The sequence below is a fragment of the Staurois parvus genome, unplaced genomic scaffold (genome assembly GCF_062004578.1).
Source record: "Staurois parvus isolate SC_StPar_1 unplaced genomic scaffold, SC_StPar_1.0 ptg000014l, whole genome shotgun sequence".
NCBI classification, from domain to species: Eukaryota; Metazoa; Chordata; class Amphibia; order Anura; family Ranidae; genus Staurois; species Staurois parvus.
In genome coordinates, this window is record NW_028317810.1 from 17621409 (window position 1) to 17647220 (window position 25812).

General features: G+C 39.3%; 1 protein-coding gene across 2 annotated transcripts in view; it reads right to left on the bottom strand.

Annotated features, from left to right (window-relative positions):
- Positions 1-213: 213 nt before the first annotated feature.
- SLC12A2 (solute carrier family 12 member 2) overlaps positions 214-25812 on the bottom strand; it is a 189107-nt gene continuing 163508 nt past the window's right edge. For both annotated transcript variants that reach the window (XM_089677757.1, XM_089677750.1), the window contains 4 exons: positions 23133-23219; positions 13428-13563; positions 5518-5585; positions 214-4017 (listed from right to left, as the gene is read on the bottom strand). In XM_089677757.1, the coding sequence (XP_089533883.1) occupies positions 3882-4017; positions 5518-5585; positions 13428-13563; positions 23133-23219 (427 nt within the window). In that variant the 3' untranslated portion in view covers positions 214-3881. The remainder of the gene's footprint in view (positions 4018-5517; positions 5586-13427; positions 13564-23132; positions 23220-25812) is intronic.

Sequence of the window (25812 nt, forward strand, 5' to 3'; positions counted from 1 at the left end):
CCTTTAATTTTCAGTTATTCTGAGGATAACACATTCGCAACATTTGGAAGTTTTATTTACCCATCTATATGTACATGTAGCAGACCTGTACCAAAAACACATGGTATAAGGTCATGATATAGGCAAGTCTTCAGTGGCAATCTGCTGGTTGACCCTTCTTTAAACCAGACATGTCTACGGTGTAACACAAAAAGATTCACACAAATCCAAACCTTAAAATTTCTCTCATTTAATGCAGTCAAGCAAGACATTCAGGCTTAATAAAATAGCACAATGTGATTTAACAAGCACACTAACCTACAGCAACCTGTCATCTCAACTAGCATGACTACAGTAAATAAACTGTGGTTGGGTGCCATAAGCTACTGTACTCTATAGTGTCTATAGTCACAAATGTGCCAGAAAAAGCTTTTCTTCAGTGATGTTCTAATGTTATAAATAGAGGCTTTATGCAACAAAAAAGGAGAGAGGTAAGCACTCATACTTTATGGGGGGAGGGTAAAAAAAAATCTAAGTTTAAATTAAAAGAACATCCCCTACTTTCATCCCAAACCAGTACATATAAGATGGATCCACATTCAGATAATATCCCAAAAGTGTATGCCAGTGTGTTATACTCACACAAATTCTGCACAATATAACTGTGATGTATTTACAACCAAGCACCAACACAATATATCACTACATAGTGACGCATACATGCATAGTCTAAAAACATTATAATTACTTTGTACATTTCACCGCATTTATACAAGACAACATCTGGTGGAAAATATAAATGAGTAATATAGTAGTTGTAAAATCGTATATTGTACACCGAACCCGCAATACCAACACTGTCTATACGGATGTACTGCCAATCATGTGCAATCATTGGGGGCTGCTAAACTACTTGGATTAGATTTCTTTTCTGGTTATCAGTACATGTTATCAACGAACACTGCTGGAAAGCAGAAAGCATTACCCAATTCCAAAGACCCGTTCATCTGAGAAGGAAAGTACATATAGAACATTTTACAGTAACAACCAAACTTTCTACACCATACAGCTTATTTGATGATGAGGAAAGGCACCCATAAACATAACCATTGCCCTATCCCAAAAATTTCAGCAGGATCAGGTGGCTATTTCAATGTTCTTGTGTGTCGTCTAACCTCATCAGACATTCTTGGCTAAACCTCTGGAAAAGAGCCTACAGGCTGCACTGCATAGCTGTTTTTCCCTGATGCCAGGGCTGTCTGCTGGTGCCACACAAGTGTGCTTATCTATAAAGCAACCCCAAAAAACAACGTGGCCGGATCATGCAGATGTGGCTGACTGCTATTCACTATTTCCAACTTAAGATCTCATATTCCATTGGAGCTAGTCTTCTGCAGACACTGTGAAAGACAATTTCAGTATGTCATGTAGCAAAATCAGCTGCTGTTTTAACTTTTTTTTTCTAACAAATTAATGCATTTGGAAACACCAAGCAGTTTAGTGGATAACCTTCAACATTTAGTAGAATTGTTTTTTTATTTTTATGAACTTCAGCTGAAAAATTAAAGAATGAGATGGAATGCACATTGGCCTATTCATTCATGGTCATTCCTTAACGTAGGCAAATCCAACAATAAATGTGCCTGCTAAAATAAGCCTTCTCCTAACAGTGCCATCGCCTAACTTCCTTTCCAATTCTTCAAAACAGAGCAACTAAATAAGATCTTGTTCTGGTCCATTTCTGCCTGATGCCACTGGCAGGTACACTGGATAACTTTGGAAGAAAATTTTAAACATTGACTAAAAAGTGTTCTAGCATGTTCATGCTGTCAGTGGCAACAAGTTGAACATTTTGTTGGTCTACACCAGAATATTGACCGTTGAAAATGACTGGCTACCATGAGCAATGTTTTTAAAACTCTCATTTTTTAAGCAAATGCAGCTGAATACTATAATTATAAATTACATGTTAGAAGACTGACAGCCATCCTACTTCTAAGGCCAACATGCAGACTCCCAAAATCATAAAGACCATAAAAGGGAATCAGCATTTATGGTGCCAAAAAGCTGATCCTGCACTTAAAAACATGAGACAACTCTAAGCTCAGTTACCAAGAACAGGCTCACAACTTTTTGTCTCATTTGTTTCCCAAATAAATGCTATTGCACTTAAAATAAATCATATTGAGAGGTTAAATCATGGAGACCCATGATTAAAACATGTACAACACTGCAAATGAAACATACAACACTGCATTCAGTTTCCGTCATTCCTACTAGGAGGAATACAAAGTCATTTGCCAAATAAGCTAAGACACTGTGCGTTTCATCTGGCTCGAACAATAATGATTAACATACAGAAGAAAAAAAATCCTAAAGCTTATTTCCTTGTCATTCATGAAATGAGACATCTATGAGGAGTAAAATACTTCTTAGGCCATATTGGTCACAAACATATAAGTGGTGGAAGCCATTTTTTGACCTGAATAAAACAACTAGGAGAACACATACCAAAAGTGAAAGACAAAAGTGTGTGCAAAATGAATTTCTCTAGGGAAATTATATAAGTTCCAAGCATAAATGACTGAGAAATGGAGGGAAAGGGCTGACTTCAATAACAAATCAACTTCGTGGACTGGATGTGGTGGGTGAGCAAACCTGAGTTATAAAACAACTAAGCAAAGCGGCATTGTTCTTTAGGGGCTACAAACTCTCTCATGAAGGTTCCTTGTAACCATCTTAGTAAAACTTATTTATTAGACCAAGCAGTATGACTAAACTAGCAATAGGTGCTATAATGATTAAACATGACTCCTATGGGCTCCATATATTTAAAAGTGTCTGAGTTGCCCACAGCAATAATTTACAGTTTCCACAGACGTTTCATGTTCTGTTACAAATCCTTTCCAGTGTCAGAGCAAAATGTGTTTTGCTTATCACGAAGAGAAATGTGTCTCGCAACGAAATATGACAAAACCAACACTAACAGTACGATAAATTATTTTACAAGAACATACCAGTATACTTATTTATTACAATTGCAAGAAGCATAATGAGAATCAATCCATAGCAACCAAGAAATACTCACTTTGCTGAACTCTGTACAGTACAATATGGATTTTTATTGGTTGCTATTAGCACTGGAACCCAATGCTTCGCTACTTGCACTGGTGTACTGAGTAAGCCTAATAATGTTCCCACTACCTTATGTCCTGGGATTTACCATGCTGGAGCTTAATGACTCGATAAGAACAACCTGGTCATTTGTTCAAATACACCAATCATGTCACTTGTTTATTTTTGAAATAACGTTCTTTGTCTAACAGACATTAAAAAAGGTTTTGACATAAGTGAGGTGTGGAGAGCTTGATGGAAGACGGAGAAGCAGCATAAGTTATCATGAAGGTGGAAGAAACTATAAACTAAAGTTTTTTTTGATCTACAGTCCTAGTGGAAAGGCAGATTGTACATTCTATACAAGATTTATAAAAAAAAATGGGGCTATGGATGAAGTTTGGTTTCAAATTTTCAAAAAGGCACCTCAAGGCTAAAGGCTTTGTTATTTTTTTGTGTTTTTTTTTTTTTTACAAATCTAGAATCCTTTTACTGGTCAAAATAAAAACAAACACACTTTTATTGCTGCTGTTCAAGTAGCAAAGAAAAACTTTCATGTATTTGAGTCCCATACATAAGAATCTCCCTTATGAAGCCAAGATCCACTGGTCATGTAACAGAAGCAGTACAACTGCAAAATTTTCTTAAGCCTGGAAATAGTTACTTTCTTCCGTGTGCTTTCAAGTCTGTTTAATTGAGAAAGACGTTCTAGGGTTAGGAGAACGTGATGATACTTTGAGCTCCAGCCTCCGGAATACCACTTCTTCAGGTTCTGCAGCTGGCAGCACTTAGGAATAGAATGTTAAGACACTCTGGTGATTTCCACGGACAAGCAGTATGGGTGGGAGATCTTTAGAAAGTGCCTCTATCCAAGCCATGTAAAGTGCACTGGACACCGCGCCTTTTCTTGCAACTGGAAGGCTCCTACAAGAAACCAAAGTTAAACAATTAAAGACCAATACAGTTTTCTTATATTTCTACAACAGTAACTTAGTGTGCAGTGCATATAAGTGGACTATAAACTAGTTATACGAGTTTCTGGTTCAGTGAGGTTCACAGTCTAATGTTCATGTCACAGTAATAACAATGCACACAATCTAAGGTCCTTATTTAAAGAAATATGTTAACATAACTGTTTTTTTTTCTGGACTATGTTAAAAAAAAACAAAAAAACTTTCCTCTAGGGTATTTTGCGGCACCCAGATGACAGTATCAAATTATGGAATTGGGATCTTCTTTAGCACTGCATACCCATGTCACTCATCCCAGAAGCCTTCAGGGCAATGTAAAAAAACATCAAGCATGCAGCCCACTGCTTCATCAGGAAACAGGTTGCATGAGCAGAGAAGAGTCAGCTTGCTCCCTTTGATGTATGAAAAGGGGTAGATGTCAATGTGTAGCAGCAGATTACAGTAGGATGAAGCACATACTAAAGTTAAAAATAGCAACTTGCTGAAACTCAATTTCTGCCCTATTGCTTAAGTGCGTGTACCTACTTATTCTAAAGCTGCGCTCAAAGGAGAACTATAGCCAAAGCTATTTTCGCTATACTTCTCCTGTAGTTCACTGGAGTGAAGTTATTTCTGCTGCTCTTCCAGTGTCGTTTTAAAATGGCACCTGGGACTCAAATGGTTAAAGATGTGGAAATAATTTCTAGAAAAACATTTAGGGCTCGTTCACACCTGCAAGCTTCACTGATCTCAAGGCTGTTGTTGTGATCTATGAGTAAATAGTGCTGAAGCAGAAATCCCACGCATAGCACATTTACATGACATTTCAATAAATTCTATTCCCGTCCTGGCGTTGCAATGTGGTAGTTTGCATCGCAATCCACTGTGTTAGAAAATAAATGCTGCATGCAGCACATTTTTTTCAGTGCACAACATTGCAACCCAGGGATGTGGGCTGCTTAATGTGCTGGGACTGTAGTGGGCAATACGAACCCCAACTGTTCATTGCTGTGACTGATTTCTAAATGAGTATTTGTCCAGTCTCAGTCATAAAAAGTGATAAATCAACAATAAAATTAACCTTGCTTTGCTGGGAAACTGACTAATATAAGTTAGTCATGCAGCACCAGAATTAGGCTAGCTTCAAACTCTATTCCGGGGTCATTTACCTGGCTAGGACAAAATTCAGATAATAATCTTAAAAAAAAAAAAAATTATGTCACTTGTTTGTAGTGAACGGAATAGATGTATTCTGTGAATTGTCAAGCCACCAAATCCCTGCCACCATTAAGCAACAAATGATCTATGAACAATTAAATAGGCTTTGAAAACTACATATTTCCTACTATCTTCTCTAACATCTAACAACACAGTCACCTGCAGCAATGGCTAGAAAAGAATAGTCAAACAAATCTATTTTCACCAAGGTATGTATCAAATGAGGAAGTTTCTTGCAGACATATTGTAAACTTACATGACAATGACGTTGGCTGTGCTTGAGTGCTCCTTCAACAACTCATTTAACCGGATCTGGCGGTGTGTCTAGTGCAGAGCAGAAAAAGGTCAGGAAGAGTAAATATGTAAACATGATAGTTGGTTAGACTAATTATTTTTTTTGTTGTAATTTCTGTTTATTATTTGTAAAACATACAAAAAATACTAACAAATAATAGACAATAGTTGCTAGTGCAAGGCTTGAATTGGTCACGCAGGACCAGCCACTTAATGCTTGACCAACAAGGGAAAAAAAAAAAAGGAAAAGAGCACACAGAAACACCACACAGAAAAAAACAGTTGAACATTAAACCTTCCACCAAACCCCAAGGACCAACTGATACAGTTAGTGGTAGTTTATAGAGGTAACCCCAGAGATAACCTGCAGTATATCATTCCAAAATCCTTGCATCAGTGGGAAATACCAGAAAATATGTCCAAAGTCAGCTGGGAATTGCAAGCATTGCCAAAACTCCACAGAGACCTGAGGGTAAATGTGTGCCAATTTTGCAGGGTTATATTACGCTCTACAGTGAAGGATATAAGTATTTGATCCCCTGCTGATTTTGAATGTTTGCCCACTCACAAAGAAATGATCAGTCTAAAAATCAAATGGTAGGTGTATTGTAACACTGAGAGACAGAATAGCAACAAACAATTCAAAAGAAATGCATGTGACAAATGATGCACTGATTTGCATGTTCATGAAGGAAATAAGTATTTGTTCCCCTTCACAAAACATGACTTAGTACTTGGTGGCAAATCCCTTGTTGGCAATCAGAGATCAGACATTTCCTGTAGTTGGCCACCAGGTTTTCACACATCTCAGGAGGGATTTTGGCCCACTCCTCTTGGCAGATCCTCTCCAAGTCATCAAGGTTTGATGGCTGACGTTTGGCAACCCGAACTTTCAGCTCCCTCCACAGATTTTCAATATGGAGTCTGGAGACTGGCTAGGCCACTCCAGGACCTTAATGTGCTTCTTCTTGAGCCACTCCTTTGTTGCCTTGTCCGTGTGTTTTGGGTCATTGTCCTGCTGGAACACGCATCCATGACCCATCTTCAATGCCCTGGCTGAGGGAAGAAGGTTCTCACCCAAGATTTGACGGTACATTGCCCCGTTCATCATCCCTTTGATGCGGTGCAGTTGTCCTGTCCCCTTAGCATAAAAACACCCCCAAAGCAGAATGTTTCCACCACGTTTGACAGGTGGGATGGTGTTCTTGGGGTCATAGGCAGCATTCCTCCTCCTCCAAACACTGCGAATTGAGTTGATGCCAAAGAGCTCGATTTTGGTCTCATCAGACCACAACACTTTCAACCAGTCCTCCTCTGCATCATTCAGATGTTTAGTGGCAAAGTTCAGACGAGCCTGAACATGTGCTTTCTTGAGCAGAGGGACCTTGCGGGCACTGAATGTTTTCAATCCTTGTCGGCGTAGTGTGTTACCAATTGTTTTCTTGGTGACTGTGGTCCCAGCTGCCTGGAGATCATTGAAAAGATCCTCACGTGTAGTTCTGGGATGATTCCTCACAGTTTTCATGATCACTGACACTCCACTAGGTGAGACCTTGCATGGTGCACCAGACCTAGGGAGACTGAAAGTTGTTTTGTGTTTCTTCCATTTGCGAATGATTGCACCAAATGTTGTCACCTTCTCACCAAGTTGCTTGGCGATAGTTTGGTAGCCCAGTCCAGCCTTGTGTAGGTCTACTATCTTGTCCATGACATCTTTGGACAGCTCTTTGGTTTTTGCCATGGTGCAGAGTTTGGAATCTGATTGTTTGATTACTCCTGTGGACAGGTGTCTTTTATACAGATAACAAAATGAGATTAGCAGCACTCCCTTTAAGAGACTGCTTCTAATCTCAGCTTGTTACCTGTATGAAAGACACTTGGTAGACAGAAATCCTGCTGAATGATAGGGGATCAAGTACTTATTTCCCTCATGAACATGCAAATCAGTTCATAATTTGTTAGACGTGCATTTCTTTTGAATTTGTGGTTGCTATTCTGTCTCCGTGTTACAATACACCAACCATTCGATTTTTAGACTGATCATTTCTTTGTGAGTGGGCAAACATTCAAAATCAGCAGGGGATCAAATACTTATTTCCTTCACTGTGTGTAAAAAATTAAATTGGATCAGATGATCCCTAGCTGAGACCAAACTGTAAAAGAAAAATCCCAGTCTTCATTATCTAGAACAGGTACATCTTCCACCCATTTTGTCCCACACTTTTGTACTGAAGCCGGAGGAACTGAAAACAACTCCTTACAAAACTCTGATAACGGTTTAGTAAGGGTCATGGGCCTAGTAACGTATTTAAGTGGAGCTAAATTGTGCAATGAATGTGTGAAGCAACTGCACATATTAAAAAAAAAAAAAAAAAATAAGAAATAGGCAAATTATGCTTGGATTTCAAATCATCAGATGTTAGCTGGGTGCTCCTTCCAGCGATATCACCAAAGGTCTTACTGACTTCGGAAGCCCAAATTATGGGATCCAAAATTGTATCGAATGGAAGAAGTTTGGGGTTTAACCAAAGTGGGGAGGCTGGTGACAGAGAAGAATCAGGTTGAAGAATCGACTGAATACTTTCTCAGACATGGCCAGAAAATGGCCTGCATTGTGGTGGTTAGGGGAAATTGAGCACTCGAGCCTCTATACAGGAGTCTCAAACTTTCATAAGAGCCTCACCAAGAAGCCACCTCTGTGCGAAAACACCCTGACCTGCCAGATAATATCTGTATATAACGGGGAGGGCTAAACCCCCCTGCCCCCATAGTTCTTGAAGTGCCTTAAGGCCTATACATGGTGTAGAGGGACCCCAAATAAATGACCAGAAAAGACCATGGACACGCCTGAAGAAAGAGCGCAAAATCCAAATGGGTGAATTGCGGAGGGAGTAAAGAAAAACTTGAAGGACCTTCATTTTAAGAAGGTGGATTCTCCCAAACAATGACAATGGCAGGTTCTACCATGCTTCGATTTTCCTCTTCAAAAAAAAAAATCTATCAACGGTAACAAATCGGGCGAACAGTAATTGGATACCCTGGCTGAAACACTAACCCATTAATATGTAAAGCAAGTTACCCACTGAAGCGGTTCAGTATCATCCGCTACGTTTCTAGTCCCAGGATCCAGCGGTAAAATGGTCGATTTGCCCCAATGCACCTTGAGACCAGAAAAGCCTGTGAAGGTATCCAAGATACTAACACTACTTGTAGGGACTGACCTGGGTCTTTCACAAAAAGTAAAATTTCTCAATAGACCCTACGTTTAGTGCACCAACATCAAGGAAGGAGTGCAGTGCCACGGCCAGGAGGCTTAATCATTACAGAAAATAGGAGGAGGCGGCAGAGGACACTCCTGTCGAGTCCCTCTAAGCACAGCAAATAAGGGTAAGATTGAGGTGCCTAATTTAAGGGCCATCTTGGGTTGCTTGTATAGTAGAGAGATCCATATACAAAAATTGGGACAAAAGCCCATCCAGTGTAACACCTGATGCATGTACCCCCAAATCCACAAAATCAAAAGATTTGCCAATATCCAAGGATACTACTGCTCTTGCACCACCGTCATCGTGGGAAATCAGTAAATTGGAGAATAGGCTGCAGAGATTTGTATCTGTGGATTTCCCTGACATAAAGCTCATCGCTGCTTTAAATGTGTTCCAAACTATCGGGACCTCCTGCAAAGAGGGATTAGTTTGCCAAAAGGCACCCATAGGAGTCTTCACCCGTCGTGAGCTGCTCAGTTTGCAGCCATCTCGGAGGCCACCACCATTCATTCCTGCCAGCCCCAGCCGCTACTGCCAGAGTTACCATGGGTGGATGCCAAATAAGAAGCCTCATGAACCAAGTTTAAAAAAGAGGCAGTGGCAAAGGCCTGGTCTATTCTCAAGTCAGTTTTATGGGTTCTCGAAAGGCAGGAAAATATTTTCAAGGATGGATGTTTCCACTGCTAAATTTCTGTAACTTGGGCTGTGGAGGCCCATAAAAGGAACTCAGCAGAAGCCGGCCTAGCCGGATTTGAAATGTCCAACGCACTATCAAGGATGGCATTAAGCCAGAACCAGTGGAAAATGCATGAAGGGGGCCAAAACTACTAAAAGATCATACACTAGTGGCTGCTGAAACGGTGGTGGCGGATATACATATACAATGACCAGTTTTTTCTGGAATATATCCAAAACCAGGGCCACATATCACCCTCCCGGGTCAGAGATCACCTGCTGGATTGAGCAAGGGACGGCCTTACTGTAAAGAATGGCTACTCCCTGTGCTTAGGAGGAGTAGGTGGCATGAAAAACCCTTTGGATCCATGGCTGACGAAGCTGCCATCCAGGTAAGTCTCCAGCAGGAGCACCACATGCGACCTGATCACTTTCAAATATTGAAAAGCTGCAGCTTTTGCAATCTTGTAATTTAGACTCCGAACATGCCATGACACCATTTTCAATGAGGTAGCCATGATATACACCAGTTGAAAATATAAACCCCTGTATTCCAAATGTGCACTTTCGGCCAGATAACTATTTGCCATAAAGGAAGGGGAAACATGTATACCCAATATAAGACCAAGTAGAATCCTCCTGGAAAGGAAAGTCTGGAATCTGTAGAAACTAACATTCCCTGCTGTAATATCCAACCTATAAACTAAACTTGGTATACAACCTATATCCATAACCCAAAGTCAAAAATCCAAGGAACGTTACTAGTTCTCCATCAAGTGAAAAAAAGAGAACAAAAAGAAAAAAGTTTCCCACTAATGATGTATTCTTGTATTCCAAGGAGCTCCGTTTGCCTAGACAGAGATCCAAGAAGTCACAAGTCCCATCCATGTCCATAGATGTTGTTCGGACGAATGAGTGTCAAAGGAAGCCAGTAACCATATGGCAACAACTGAAATGTTGGGAACCAGAGAGCAATAATGAGACAAGAAATGAAGGCAAGAGACTCCTAGAGGACAGGTGCAGCAACAAGCAGGATCAAATAGTGCCCAGCCATTCATTGGCCTCAAATGGGTTAACGAAGAACTTCATATAAACTTGGTGCTCTATCCGGAGCTTGCTAGGATAAAGCATACTATACTGTAGGCCTCTGATCCATAGGTGTTTGTGGACTTCAGTAAAGGAACTGAGTTTTCTTTGTGTTTCAGCAGAGAAATCAGGGAATCGTGTTATCTTAGCATAACTCGGGTTGTTTGCGAGCCTTTGCCAGCATCCAGTCACGGTTGATAAAGTAGAGAAAATGCACCAAGAATGGCCGAGGTGGAGCACCTGAGGGTTGTTCACTAGTTGGATCACGATGGACTCTCTCCACTAAATAGGTGGGCGATATATCTGACTGATGTAGAAGATCTTTAAAAAACTGCTTAGCAAAGATAGCTGATTGTGCCCCCTCAGCCTTTTCAGGCAGGCCCACCACCTTCAACATTGTTATGACGTTGCCCATTTTCTCCATCTTCAAATTTTTCAGCCATTGCACTCACCTGGGTTTACAGATCAGCAAGCTGCATGGAGTGATACACAGTCCTATCCTCTACCTCAAAGAGACACTCCTCTGTCATCCTGTCTCTGATCTTGTCCAGGCTATGACAGATCAGGGTGTATTCAGTTGCCAGATGATCAATCAACATGAGGGCCGTTTTTCAGCCATCTATGGCCTCCAGAGTAGGCCTGGTAATGGTCTTAGAGGGGGGGTCTCCCCCCCTCCCCCCCCCCCCCAAGTAGGTGCTGCATCTAAGGGAGCAGCAGGCTGAAATACCACCCAGAGTCACAGCTGGAGCCTCCACGCAAGCTGCCACTTTACCCAGAGAAGGAGAGGAGAACGCTGGACCAGGCAAGAGGAGAACGCTGGACCAGGCAAGAGGACGGAGACGGCACATGTGACCCAGCAGCGCATTGTTCCCTGGGGCTGAGTAGTCTGAGCCACCGGAGATTTCTTTTTAGCCAACATGACTTTGCACTGATCTCCCCACCCAGCAGATGTCAAGAGAGCTCTGAGAAAAGGTGTAGTGTCAGTGATGGTGCCAAATTTTTGCAAGATGGCAAGGAGCTCCAGGGAGGAGTGTCTTTCCTCGTTCACATCCTAGCCATGCCCCCAGACTAATCACTGCTTTGTGCTGAACATGCAGACAGCAGTTTAGTACACTGTCCTTGTGATGCTGTCCCCTATTCCAAGTGAAACTTTCCAAATGGCACTGTTCACTACATCTAAAATGGCAACGTCACTCTGATGCTGTCCCACACCTCCAAATTACACTGTCATGGGGACATTGTTCCCTACTCCAAATTCAGCAGCTTTTAACTAAAGTCACTATACTATAGCATAATATTTACTGACAATTTATTATAACATACTAATTTTATTTGGCAACTTGTCCTGTTTATCAGTACAGTACACTAAAAATAGATTTCTGGTGCAAAGCATGTTTTCAAAGTCCAGGCTTTTTTAAATTTAACTGCTTCCTGACCAATGTACGCATATGTCATCTTCAGGATGTGGTACTGATATCTGTATGATGGGGTCTAATAGGTTCCGAATCTCTCCAAAAAAAGGACCTGTCACGGCCCATGCCTTCACAAGGGATGTTGTTCATTTGTCGTTGATAAAAAAGGGACAGTGTAAAATATAAATAAATAAATAATAAAGGAAATCTTAAAGCGTTCCCCCACCCCACAAATGCGAATGCATATATAGGTCCCGCATGCATATGTAAACAGTGATCGCACTAACATCACAGTGAGAGCACTGGTAGCCTGTTATCGTCTATAGATAATTGAATGTACCATAGTTTATTGCCATTCTACAAGTGTACAATTTGAACACGACATGCTAGGTATAGATTTACTCTTCACAACATCATCTTCTATATTTACCAAAAAATTGAATATTATATTGTTTTTTGGTGCACTAAAATTCAAAACATATTTTTTTCTAAACATTTGCGTTTGATAAAAACTGCTGTGCAAATATAATTGCAAAAATCACTATTTAATTCTCCGGGGCCTCTGCTTAAAAAAATATATATGTTTGGGGTTTCTAAGTACATTTTAGCAAAAAAATTGCTGATTTGTACATGTAACATAGAAATGTCAGAATTGACCTGGGCAGTTGGTGGTTAATTTTGTGTGTGTACATTTTGGCACTTATACCACAAAGAACATTTTTGTACTGAATTATAAAAGTATTTTTAGAAATCTGTGAAAAATAAACTACCACTTTAAAAAAATAAATAGAAACATTTGAGTTAGCCTCTAAAACAATGCATTGAAGTCTGTTAAACAAGCGCAGATGCTAAGACATCAGTTTTCAGTGCTAAAAGAACTGACACAGCTACCAAACTGCCAGCAGGTGTGTGCCCAATGGAGAAGGTCTCTAGGATGTACAAGGTATGTCTAAGGTTCCAGTTAAAGTAAACCTGTCACACTACAAAATATACAGTATCTAACATAAGCCCATTGTAGGAACCAAAGGGAGGTACGCACTGGGGGATGCATTGAAACAGATGTCAACTAGTGTGCTTACTACACGTTTTCTTACAGCTCACCTCTTTTATCAATTAGCTACTAATGAAAAGAGTGTCTGTATATGAACTGCTGTTCCTAGCTTTTGTTAACACACAGGGAAATAGAGGCATGGTGCCTGATTAAGATGACATTTCAGATCAGCACAATAGGCATGCTCCTGTACTTTGGCCTCTGACTCTTACACCACTGCATCGTGTCAGAGCTACCCCAAGTAGTGGATGTTCAAAGTAACAAGACATGGCATTATCATATACAAAAGTAAGGAACATAAATAAACCTAGGATTTTAAGACTGGGAAGGTTCTTTAGAAAAATAATAAAACCAGCCAGATGGATGTATGGATAATGCATACCTTTGTTTTGTACAGCTCTAGTTCATTATCTGTTATTCTCCATGGTTCTTCTTCTTTCATTTTGTCAGCTACATCTTGTTCTTTTTCATCTTCGTGTAGTCTAAATGGCTCAATCATCTCCTCAAAGGCTGCAACACTGAAAGTCAAAGGTAAAAACATACACTGTATAAGCAAAAGCCATAAGAAATTATTATTGACCAGTCTGATTTCACAGAAAAGTCATGCTCCACAAGGTCACCTACAACACAAGCTTCTTTGTGAGAGTATAACAAAAGCCACCTCTTTACAATGGTCAATAATTTCACCATCTTGAAATAAAAAAACAAATCATTTTGTTTAATTCAATTCAATGTGTTGGCACCCCTGGGAAACAAGATAATTCCCATACAGATTTGTTGTATGAAATGACAAATCCGATTGATGCTTATGAAATTAAACAAGCGGCAGAATAATATTTTAGGGGGATGATGGGCTCAGACACTTGCCAAATCCTGGATTTGCCACAAATGATCCTGACAAAGCAAGGTCTGGCAATAAACACAGCTCATAAACATGACTTGGAACAAGCAACTTAGTAGGTTCCTTACATGTTTTAAGTAATAAATGAAAGGTGTCACTTACAGCTTTGAAGTTGCTTTTCTAAAGTGTATAATTAAAGCTAACAAGATTACAGGATAAATTATGAAGTCCCTTTTAGAAGGTTTCTTTAAAACCTCTTTTGTCTGATCATAAAAGCATGACATGAAATATAGAGTGGATAACTGACGTACAACTAAAATGTTAACTGAAAAAATGACCTCTGCTGCCATGCCCCTTGTTAATAAATATTTCAGCAATCTGCAAAATACTGTGTACCATCTGCTCCTGCAGTGACGTTGTACTCTTGAACATATGTGCCTAATGATATCTTTGCGCAGTGTAAGTTATACAAGCTATCAAAAGAGCCATAAAGAATAATCGTAAACTGATCTCATAAAACCGTTATTGCAGGCTATACAATTCAAAGATTTTATCTGCTTATTTAAGGTTAGGCTGTCTAAGAATTTTATAGACATTGGAAGCCTTAAGATTGGCATGCATGGCTGACAACGTCAAAGAGGTACAGGAATTATTTTAGAACCAAGTTGCTGCCTATGTGTCAGAGAAATCAGAAGTTATAACAAATGAACACATAAATAGCAAATAATGCCAAGGATGTTTCGTACCCCATTTACCAGTCCTCCGGAGACCTCTGTTTCTGTTTTTTTACAGCTGAGCTATCTCCCCAATGATACACTATGATGTAAGCGCATCACAAGGCTGGCTGCAAGAATCAGGCAGAGACAAGCGACCCCCTGGTAACATAAGAGGATAGTGGCATGGGACCAGGTGTGTAGTGGCAGATCCCTACAAAACACTGTTGATGTGTGTGTGTGTGTGTATATATATATATATATATATATATATATATATATATATATACACGAGAGAGAGAGAGAGATTGTGTTTAGAAGCGGGCAGGGGGGTGGTGGTGTTTAGGATTCCTCTTTAAATTCCAAATGAAAAATGGCATTGCACTTTCTGTGCTTTCAGGGTTGTATGCCTGCAGTGTCAAATCTAAGACTTGCCTGTGCCTGCTAACCTTATGAAATTTGGTGATGCCACAGATTTATCCAGCAACAACAATATATAACCATAGCAAGAACTTAAATATTCCCTTTTGTTTCAAACTTGCAGGTTTGCTAAATAAAAAATGGTAACAACTTAATATTAACCCCTTCACGCCTAAGGGTAAAACTTTGACATGTGTTAGCAAAACATATCACCACAACTACTTTGTGCATCCAGGTGGATTATACCTTTTTTTTCAGGATGAATTGGGCTTTCATTTGGTGGTAAATGGTAATGGATATCTCCTGATTTTTTTTTATTACCAAAGGAAAACTGGCCAAAAATAGTAAAAAACACCCATTTTTTTTAAATTTAGCTGTATATGTCTTGCTACTACCATAATCTATCACCAAAGAACTTCTTCTTAAGGCTGGATACATCCGCAGGGAGGAAGTTATAACTACAAAAAAGAAGGGTTTGTGAAAAGGAATTCACAGAAAAGCGGCTACATTATGAACAGAATGTGATACTCAGAAAAATTTCCAAAAATTATGCTTTATTACATATAAATATTTGACATATGGGCAATCGCCCTGGTTTACCTTCACCTCAGTATGAGACAATACACACAGACCTAAAACCATATAAAATAACACCAAGACCGGTCTGGATAGATGTGCTGCAAAGACAATGACCACTAAAGTCTAAAGTCTTTGTAGCACTGGCACATAGGTTAACACTTCCCAAAGGAGGTGTACACAAAAATTATACCATAGGTATATAGTGTCACATGTAATAAATATAAAGACATGTGTCATGACCATATAGGTTCTATCCCATAGAGGGGAATTCCCAAAAATTATACCAAAGGTATGCAATATCACATGTATACAATGCAGCGAGCACAGTGTGCGTCAAAAGAGAGGCATAACCATAAGCCTATGTTAGGCAGCAAAAGGATATCACAAATGAAATGCAGTACAGTCCCATGCCGGCACATGTGGTTGGGGCCCATTCATCTGTAATATAAGTGACTGATTCTTAGGACTTTTAGATATAAATAACGCCCCAGTTGTTGCCTGGATGGAGAAACAGATGCAAGTAGCAGAACACTGCTTCAAGTGATTTCTTCACCACAGCATGTGGACTACACACCACTTTTTGTTGAAAACAAGATCAGGCCCAGCGGCTCCTCCGCCCGTTGAAATATATGTGGCATGCCTTGTTTCCTATATAAAGCACCATAATGTCCCCATCCACCTGTGCAATGGGTAGTAGGAAAGAAAAGGATATCCTTCATAAGTACTGCCCTTCAAAAGGTACTGCTGTATGGAACCAAGGAACCACCGCTAACATCAGCCGACATACCGCGGGTTCCGACCTCTCCATGGCGCATGTGCCGCCTAAGTATGCCTCATGGCATGTGAAGATGGCTACCTCCTTGTAGGTCAGCGTGCGTTCCACCTAGTGCGCATGACCGGAAGTGACGTATCTGACGTATGACGTCAACGCGTTTCGCCGATGGGCGTATCTCACTCAGCTTCGTCAGGACCAATGGGATTCCTGCGTTTCAACCTTCTATTTATAGTGGATTAAGACCCACCCACATATGCAAAAAATTACATTGCAGTTATCCCCAATGGAAGAAAAGGGGCTAAATACTTAGCACAACCGCTGGTCATAGTTAAATTAAAAAGACAGGCGACTGGAAATATCAAAGGGAGGAAAGACTTGACAATTACAGCAATGCACACAAAAGTAAAAAACAAAAATTATATTCAATTGAAAATTACCACACTTTCACCAGGAGATGGCAGTGTTAATGAAAGGATCTCCAAACCTATTTATTAGGTCAAAAATACACAAGGACACAGTAAAAATTACCGCAAAACCACCACAAGATGGCGATGTTAATTAACAAATCCCTCTATAGGTTATTTTGCCCAGGGTTCCTAAACTTCAAATTAACCACTTATAAGTGTACATTTATTCTCAAAGGAGAGGAAAATAGTTCAAAGATTAGTCCCTTCTACACTTCTAGACCTATATTTCAATGTGTACCATCAGGTTATTAGATATCTCCCCAAAGAAGGTAATCTTAATTATTTAATTAACATATTGTCCTTAATAATTGAATTAACGCATTAACCAGCCATTGACAGGAGTGAGGAATTACCACAGATTGACCAACATATGGCAATATAAGAACATATATCCATACAGATCTATTTATCCAAAAATACTTGGAGATCACATTCCACATTTAACCCCTTTGGGTACAATGTATCAAGTTTATATATCCAATATTTCTCCTTTTTTAGCAGTTCTCTATCAAAATCACCTCTCCTTTGAGGGAAATGCAATGCATAGAAACCTTTCACTTTTGTACCATCCAATTTACCTCCATGATATTTAGCATAGTGTTGGGCAAGATTACTTTCAGGGTCATTAGATCTAATATCTCTGAAATGTTCACCTATTCGTACCTTAAGTTGTCTTTTGGTCTTACCAATATACATCTTTTTACAGGGACAAGTCAAAATGTATAATACTCTCACTGTAGAACAATTTATAAGGCTTTGAATTTTATAATGAGTGCTATTCCTTGAGTCAAAAAAAAGAGTCTGTACGATCCACATATTTACAGATTTGGCATTTTCCACATTTAAACATCCCTTTAGTACGTGATTTTAACCATGTTGTCTGTTTTAACGGTTGATAGTCAGAATGAATAAGGAGGTCACCAAGATTTGGTGCTCTTCTTGCTACCATTTGGGGGCGCTCACCTACAATTTTATTCAATTTGGGACATTGAGTTAAAATCTTCCAATGTTTTTCTAATATTTGTTTTACAGCTTGCCATTGGGCTCCAAATTGAGTTATCATTCTAACAGGTTGCTCACTTAATTTGACCTTCTCCTCCTTTTTAGGAGATAATAAATCCTTACGGTCAGTTTGATATGCCCGTCTCCGAGCTTTTCTGATTTGAGAGTGAGAGTATCCCCGTTCCCTAAATCTTCTATAAAGATCCTGTGCTTCCATCCTAAAGTCATGAATATTCGAACAATTTCTCCGACATCTCAGAAATTGTCCCACTGGAATTCCTGAAATCAGTGAACGTGGGTGATAGCTTCTGGCCTCTAGTAGAGTATTGGCAGCAGTAGGCAGCAGCATGCCAAATCTGTAAATATGTGGATCGTACAGACTCTTTTTTTGACTCAAGGAATAGCACTCATTATAAAATTCAAAGCCTTATAAATTGTTCTACAGTGAGAGTATTATACATTTTGACTTGTCCCTGTAAAAAGATGTATATTGGTAAGACCAAAAGACAACTTAAGGTACGAATAGGTGAACATTTCAGAGATATTAGATCTAATGACCCTGAAAGTAATCTTGCCCAACACTATGCTAAATATCATGGAGGTAAATTGGATGGTACAAAAGTGAAAGGTTTCTATGCATTGCATTTCCCTCAAAGGAGAGGTGATTTTGATAGAGAACTGCTAAAAAAGGAGAAATATTGGATATATAAACTTGATACATTGTACCCAAAGGGGTTAAATGTGGAATGTGATCTCCAAGTATTTTTGGATAAATAGATCTGTATGGATATATGTTCTTATATTGCCATATGTTGGTCAATCTGTGGTAATTCCTCACTCCTGTCAATGGCTGGTTAATGCGTTAATTCAATTATTAAGGACAATATGTTAATTAAATAATTAAGATTACCTTCTTTGGGGAGATATCTAATAACCTGATGGTACACATTGAAATATAGGTCTAGAAGTGTAGAAGGGACTAATCTTTGAACTATTTTCCTCTCCTTTGAGAATAAATGTACACTTATAAGTGGTTAATTTGAAGTTTAGGAACCCTGGGCAAAATAACCTATAGAGGGATTTGTTAATTAACATCGCCATCTTGTGGTGGTTTTGCGGTAATTTTTACTGTGTCCTTGTGTATTTTTGACCTAATAAATAGGTTTGGAGATCCTTTCATTAACACTGCCATCTCCTGGTGAAAGTGTGGTAATTTTCAATTGAATATAATTTTTGTTTTTTACTTTTGTGTGCATTGCTGTAATTGTCAAGTCTTTCCTCCCTTTGATATTTCCAGTCGCCTGTCTTTTTAATTTAACTATGACCAGCGGTTGTGCTAAGTATTTAGCCCCTTTTCTTCCATTGGGGATAACTGCAATGTAATTTTTTGCATATGTGGGTGGGTCTTAATCCACTATAAATAGAAGGTTGAAAAGCAGGAATCCCATTGGTCCTGACGAAGCTGAGTGAGATACGCCCATCGGCGAAACGCATTGACGTCATACGTCAGATACGTCACTTCCGGTCATGCGCACTAGGTGGAACGCACGCTGACCTACAAGGAGGTAGCCATCTTCACATGCCATGAGGCATACTTAGGCGGCACAGGCGCCATGGAGAGGTCGGAACCCGCGGTATGTCGGCTGATGTTAGCGGTGGTTCCTTGGTTCCATACAGCAGTACCTTTTGAAGGGCAGTACTTATGAAGGATATCCTTTTCTTTCCTACTACCCATTGCACAGGTGGATGGGGACATTATGGTGCTTTATATAGGAAACAAGGCATGCCACATATATTTCAACGGGCGGAGGAGCCGCTGGGCCTTATCTTGTTTTCAACAAAAAGTGGTGTGTAGTCCACATGCTGTGGTGAAGAAATCACTTGAAGCAGTGTTCTGCTACTTGCATCTGTTTCTCCATCCAGGCAACAACTGGGGCGTTATTTATATCTAAAAGTCCTAAGAATCAGTCACTTATATTACAGATGAATGGGCCCCAACCACATGTGCCGGCATGGGACTGTACTGCATTTCATTTGTGATATCCTTTTGCTGCCTAACATAGGCTTATGGTTATGCCTCTCTTTTGATGCACACTGTGCTCGCTGCATTGTATACATGTGATATTGCATACCTTTGGTATAATTTTTGGGAATTCCCCTCTATGGGATAGAACCTATATGGTCATGACACATGTCTTTATATTTATTACATGTGACACTATATACCTATGGTATAATTTTTGTGTACACCTCCTTTGGGAAGTGTTAACCTATGTGCCAGTGCTACAAAGACTTTAGACTTTAGTGGTCATTGTCTTTGCAGCACATCTATCCAGACCGGTCTTGGTGTTATTTTATATGGTTTTAGGTCTGTGTGTATTGTCTCGTACTGAGGTGAAGGTAAACCAGGGCGATTGCCCATATGTCAAATATTTATATGTAATAAAGCATAATTTTTGGAAATTTTTCTGAGTATCACATTCTGTTCATAATGTAGCCGCTTTTCTGTGAATTCCTTTTCACAAACCCTTCTTTTTTGTATGCCTCTTTGGGCTACTGAATGGAAGCCATATATTGGGTGATACAGTAATTTATTTTGTAACCTCCAAAAAAACTATCTTTAGGAAGTTATAACTACCCTGGAGTGCTTGTATTGCTAGTTTAAACAGAGAGAGGGTAATTGTATGAAATCCTACTATGGTGTGGAACCACTAAATTGAGCACGGATTGTGTAATTGCTGTGGATTTATTTTCACGAGTGAAGACACAGATTGTGCATTTATAAATTGAAGTATTTAGTGTGGTAGTTATGTTTATTTAGTGTCACAGAGTGTTGTGTGTTTTGATTCACTATATATATATATATATATATTTAAAAAGGTTTTTTTTTTTTTTCCTCTCACGAGTGGTGTGCATGTATTCAATATATTTGTTTTGAATAAGGGTAATGCACTATATGCAGTTTTTCTAATTTTTTATTTAGGTATCTGGGATTTTCTCACGATTTGGAAGATTGAAAAACAGTAGTTGTGGAAACTTTGGACTATATTTGTTGTGGACATTTTGGACTTATTTTGGTTATTTACAGGAAGATTAACATTGTATACAGGTTTTGTAGAAAAGGTTTTATGTTTTGCACTTTCAAGGGTGACAGTTTAACTTTTCATAGGGGGATTACAGTTTGAGTATTATTTACAATTTCAGATGATTGCTGTTTACTAATGATCAGATTATCATACAATCGCTCTGAAAGCCGCAATTTTCATACGATTTTCTAATTGTCTGTACAGGGCTTTAGAGCTTTGGAGAAAGACAAGTATACCATACAGAAAGCGGTGCTCTGTTCAGATTTCATGACTGAGGTTTACAACCACTGTAAGTAAGAAGCTGACCATTACACCAGGTACTTTTCCACTCTAGGCCCAACTATATGCGTCATCGCCATGGACAGAGCGAAGTGCATTATGGAGCATTCTCAGAAATACAGCAAAAGTAAGCAGGCAGAATCAGCAACATTCCAGCAGTATAAAAGAAATTGATAACGCTATCATTGTGCTTTGCATAGAATTTAAAAAATATTATAGCTTAATTAAATGAAAACAAATTGGTCTTTTGATTACAACAGGTGTAATTACCTATGAAGATGACAGCTGCCAGAAGCTTAGTTACTGCAATGCAAAAATATGCTTCACTTTCAACAATAAATCCTTTATTTTTTTGAAATGCAAGAAAACATTTAACAGCTGGTTGTTGGGTCATGTATTTTACAAGCTGATGACAATATGGTATACCAGGCAGCAACTTGTAGAACTATGATAAAATAATTGAAATACAGTAACCCCACCCATATCATGTCACAGCAAAATATAGCATGCTACAATAGGTTTCTAAATGGTTTATATGTTTAAATTCTGCCTCTACCCACACTATCATTGTAATATTGGTTACAAACTAGTAGCAGCAAATTATCAAAATGGTGCATCTCCACAAATAAGTAGCTGAACCTTCTATATATGTGAGCTGGGCTTACTTATGAAACCAACTTGAGTGAGGAAAAGTTACAGGGGATTCTTAACACTAGTTTTTTTGCTTGTTTCTGATAATGTTTGCTTAGTTGACCACTGTCTCAACACTTCGCGTTAATCCAGAATACCTTTCTTTGCTGGAAAGCCATGTAGTGCTTCTGCAGTTGTGTGATATGGCAGAAGAGAGCAAGAGCGAGAGAGAGGGGAAGATGGAGGGAGAAAGACAGGGGAGAGAATGAAGGAGAGAAAGAGGGGAGAGAAGAAAAGGGAAGGAGAGAGAGTGATAGAGAGGAGATAGAGGGGGAAGGGGAGGGGGGGGTTAGAGTGAGAGAAGAAGAGGGAGACCCATCCACGTCTGATCAATGAAGGAACGGAAGCACACAGATCAGATCACCCCATCAGATTTAGGGAGTTGTTAATATTGGCACTTATACAAAGTGACACTATTACTGCACCAAGTTAAAAAAAAAAAAAAAAGTACACTCAGTGCATAAGTAACAAAACCGGAGGGAATTAAGGCCAACTATAAGTTGACAGACTGTCTGTCTCAGTATGCTGTGTAGCAGGCAACATGTCCCTCTTCCCCCCCACCTGTCACTGGTTGTTAAAAACACTGTCCGTTTCACAGCCAGTGATGTGAACGACACTAGTTCCCCATCAGGTCCACTCTCTACTTGTGACTGCCAGCTGACAGATTTTATAGCCAATAACAGGCTGTCTATTGGCTATGGATCTGTTCACTGCCTACTGACATTCCTAAAGGGAAAGGACTTGATCTGGTACTAGTGTCTTTGAACTACCATCAGACTTTACCCATCCTATTTCAAAAATCCTAGGCTTTTGCGCTGTCTGTGTAACTGCTGCAGCGGTAGGGAGAGAGCTCAGCTGCACGGAGCGCAGAGTTAACTATGGACACTTCAGTTTCTGTGCACCTCCGCGTGTGGTGCATGCCGAAGTTAATGTACTAATTTCCAACATTTGTTGGCCGGAGGCAAGATGTAATTCTAAAGAATGTCAGACTTATAAATTCCCCTAACTGTGCTACAAGAGCAGCCTAAATATTATCTCCTAAAAAGTGTACAAGACAATTAAATATTTGATCAGGTTTCAAAATGATGAAATGTTGTCCGTTAGCTAAACTACATCAGTTTGAAGTGGGACATTAGTTAACAGAAGAAAAAAAAAAATAAGACAAGAAGAAAGAAACAAAAACAAGTAGATTATCACATTGCAGTTATGTATATAAAAAAGAAGATAGAACATACGTTTCTTTCTTTGGCTTTGTGTTGATATCACCAAGGACCATGATATCAGAGAAGTCAATTCTGAACTTGCTAAGCAACGTTGCCATCCTGAAAACACACCAATATCAGAATTAAGCAAAAACCATGACAATGACACAAACCTTCAGATGACTCCAAGAATTTATACATTTCTATAAAGCTCATCTAAATCCATACTGTTGCATACACAATATTGACAGATTTATTCAAGTCACATGTAAATCCCCATATGCACTGAGAATAACTACACAAATGCATACGCAGGTTCTCCCTGTGGCTGCATGGGTTTCCTCCGGGGACTCTGGTTTCCTCCTACACTCCAAAGACAAGCTGGTAGGTTAATTGGATCCTGTCTAAATTGTCCCTAGTACATTTATGTATGAATGTAGGTTAGGGACTTTTGATTGTACGCTCCTTGAGGGTTAGGGACTGATGTGAATATAAAAATATATGTAAAGCACTGGGTAAACTGATGGCACTATATAAGTACCTGTAATAAATAATATGCAGAGAACAGCTATTAGATGTAAGAAGAAAAACTGTGCTGATTTTAAAATAACATAAAGCAAAAATATAACATGATAGAGCTATAGCTTTAAAAGAACACCTTAAAATTTTTTCCATGTAAACACAATATACCTTGTCATTTTATCCAATTGTACAGTATGTAACAAGAAAAAAAATACGTGCTGCCCTTTGGGTGTCAGTTTCATGATACAAATTATTTGCCCTATTGTTGATTAGGTCATAATTTAGTCATCTTCCCTTTCATCAAAAGATCTTTTGGTGATAAAAGGATTTTTTCTTTTTGCTTTAAGCTCTTAGTAAGACACCGCTTTGAACAGCAGCTTTTCCCACACTTTTCAAACAAGAATAACAATTTAATGGTTCATAAATACTGGCAGTGGTAACGGACAAATTGGATTACATTAGTCCAGCTTAAATTTAGCTTCTAAGAAGTCTATTCCTTAGGACAGAGCCATACGTTTCATATTTGTTTAACCTACTGTGATTAAAAATTTCCTGCAATAGTTTGCAAAATCCACCACAATCACGCACACCATGTCAGGGACCTCAGGCTCCCGCTCAACCTTGCTATGCAGCAGTAGAAATACATGAATAATCGTATACACCTATGCAACATTGTGAACACAAGAAATGTGTATTTGATACAGCACAGCAGGAAGAATTGGGGACCACTGTCACATAGGTAGTGAAGGATTGTAGTTGATTCCAGAACTGACATACAGTACAGACATACATATTATTAGAACATTTTTTTTAAATCTCGGCAATCAAACAAAATCATCCCTTGCAGTGGAGCCCCCAGCATTGCAAGGGTTAATTGCTCATTAAGCATAGGGACATCGGAAGAAGCTCTATTGCTTACCATATAATTTGTTCTGGCAGGCTTCAGCACTGTTCTCTTCTCCCTGACAGCATCCTCACATGCAATGCATTGTACATGAAGAGGAACATTTGTGACCACAGCTTACAAAAACGTTTTCATGAGGCAGTTTGCCTAAATGGAGGAAGCCTGCAGCAGCGAGGAGTAAGTATAGTATTACTCCTCATTTCTGAACCCCTAAACTTAACAAATAAGTAACCGATGCAGTGCGGGGGGCCCTCCTGCAAGGGGAAATTTTGCCTAACTCCCAGCTTGGGCTTTAATCGCTACCTCAATTCTGCAATGTGGTGAGCTTGAAAAGGCAAACCTGGTATATTAAAAAGCAAAGCTTCCTGACATTTCAAATGTTTACACATGACCAAGTGACAGCCGTTACCACTGCTAACCAGAAAATTCTTGAGCCTCTGAGCCTCTTTGATTCTGGTTTCAATTATCTCTACGCAGGGCTTGTCCCCATTTACTTATGACCTCATTTAACAGACTAAACAGGTCAGAGTGGGGCATTAAAAAAGGTTTTTGCCCAAAAATATAACAGAGCAAGCCCCTTGCAGCATCTGCTTTCACAGTAGTGTTAATTTTTTAATTAACACCTGTTTGCTGTAAATATTAAAGAACGTGCAATAATTTACAACGGTTGATCAAAGTTCCTTCTCCACTCAACAGAAATCTAGTTGCTATGGGCAATAGATATGGTAGTTTTATCGCTTACAGCACATATCAAGGCAAAAAAGGAAAAATTATATTGTACATCCCTACAACACATGCACACCTTCACCATGTTTTATCCTTTTAAACACTCTGCAAGTACAGAAAAATAATACATTGATGTGCCAGAGATATAGTGAGCTCCTAGCTTTTCCTGACATTACAACAATGTGTATTTTTGGCTCTGAAGTCCAAAGTACGTGTTTTCAGCCCTGCACATTTTATTTCTGATGCATTATACAGAACACAGACCTCTCATTTCCACCCCTCCTCATCTCCATAATCCCAACTTGTGCAGGAGCAGAGAGCACAGGAAGGCAAAATGTACAGGCATTGTCTGCACTTATAAAACAGACATAAAACACTTTCAATTATATATTTAGAAGATGAAAGGGAGCAAATAAGAGAGACTCTTGGTTAAGTTTACATTCACTAGTATACACGTTAGACAACTAACAGGGTGTATGGAGGAATCCCCCCTGCCAGGAACTTTTGACAGCGGTACCTCCAGAGAGAACATTTACCATTAACAGCTTAAAGCGGAGTTCC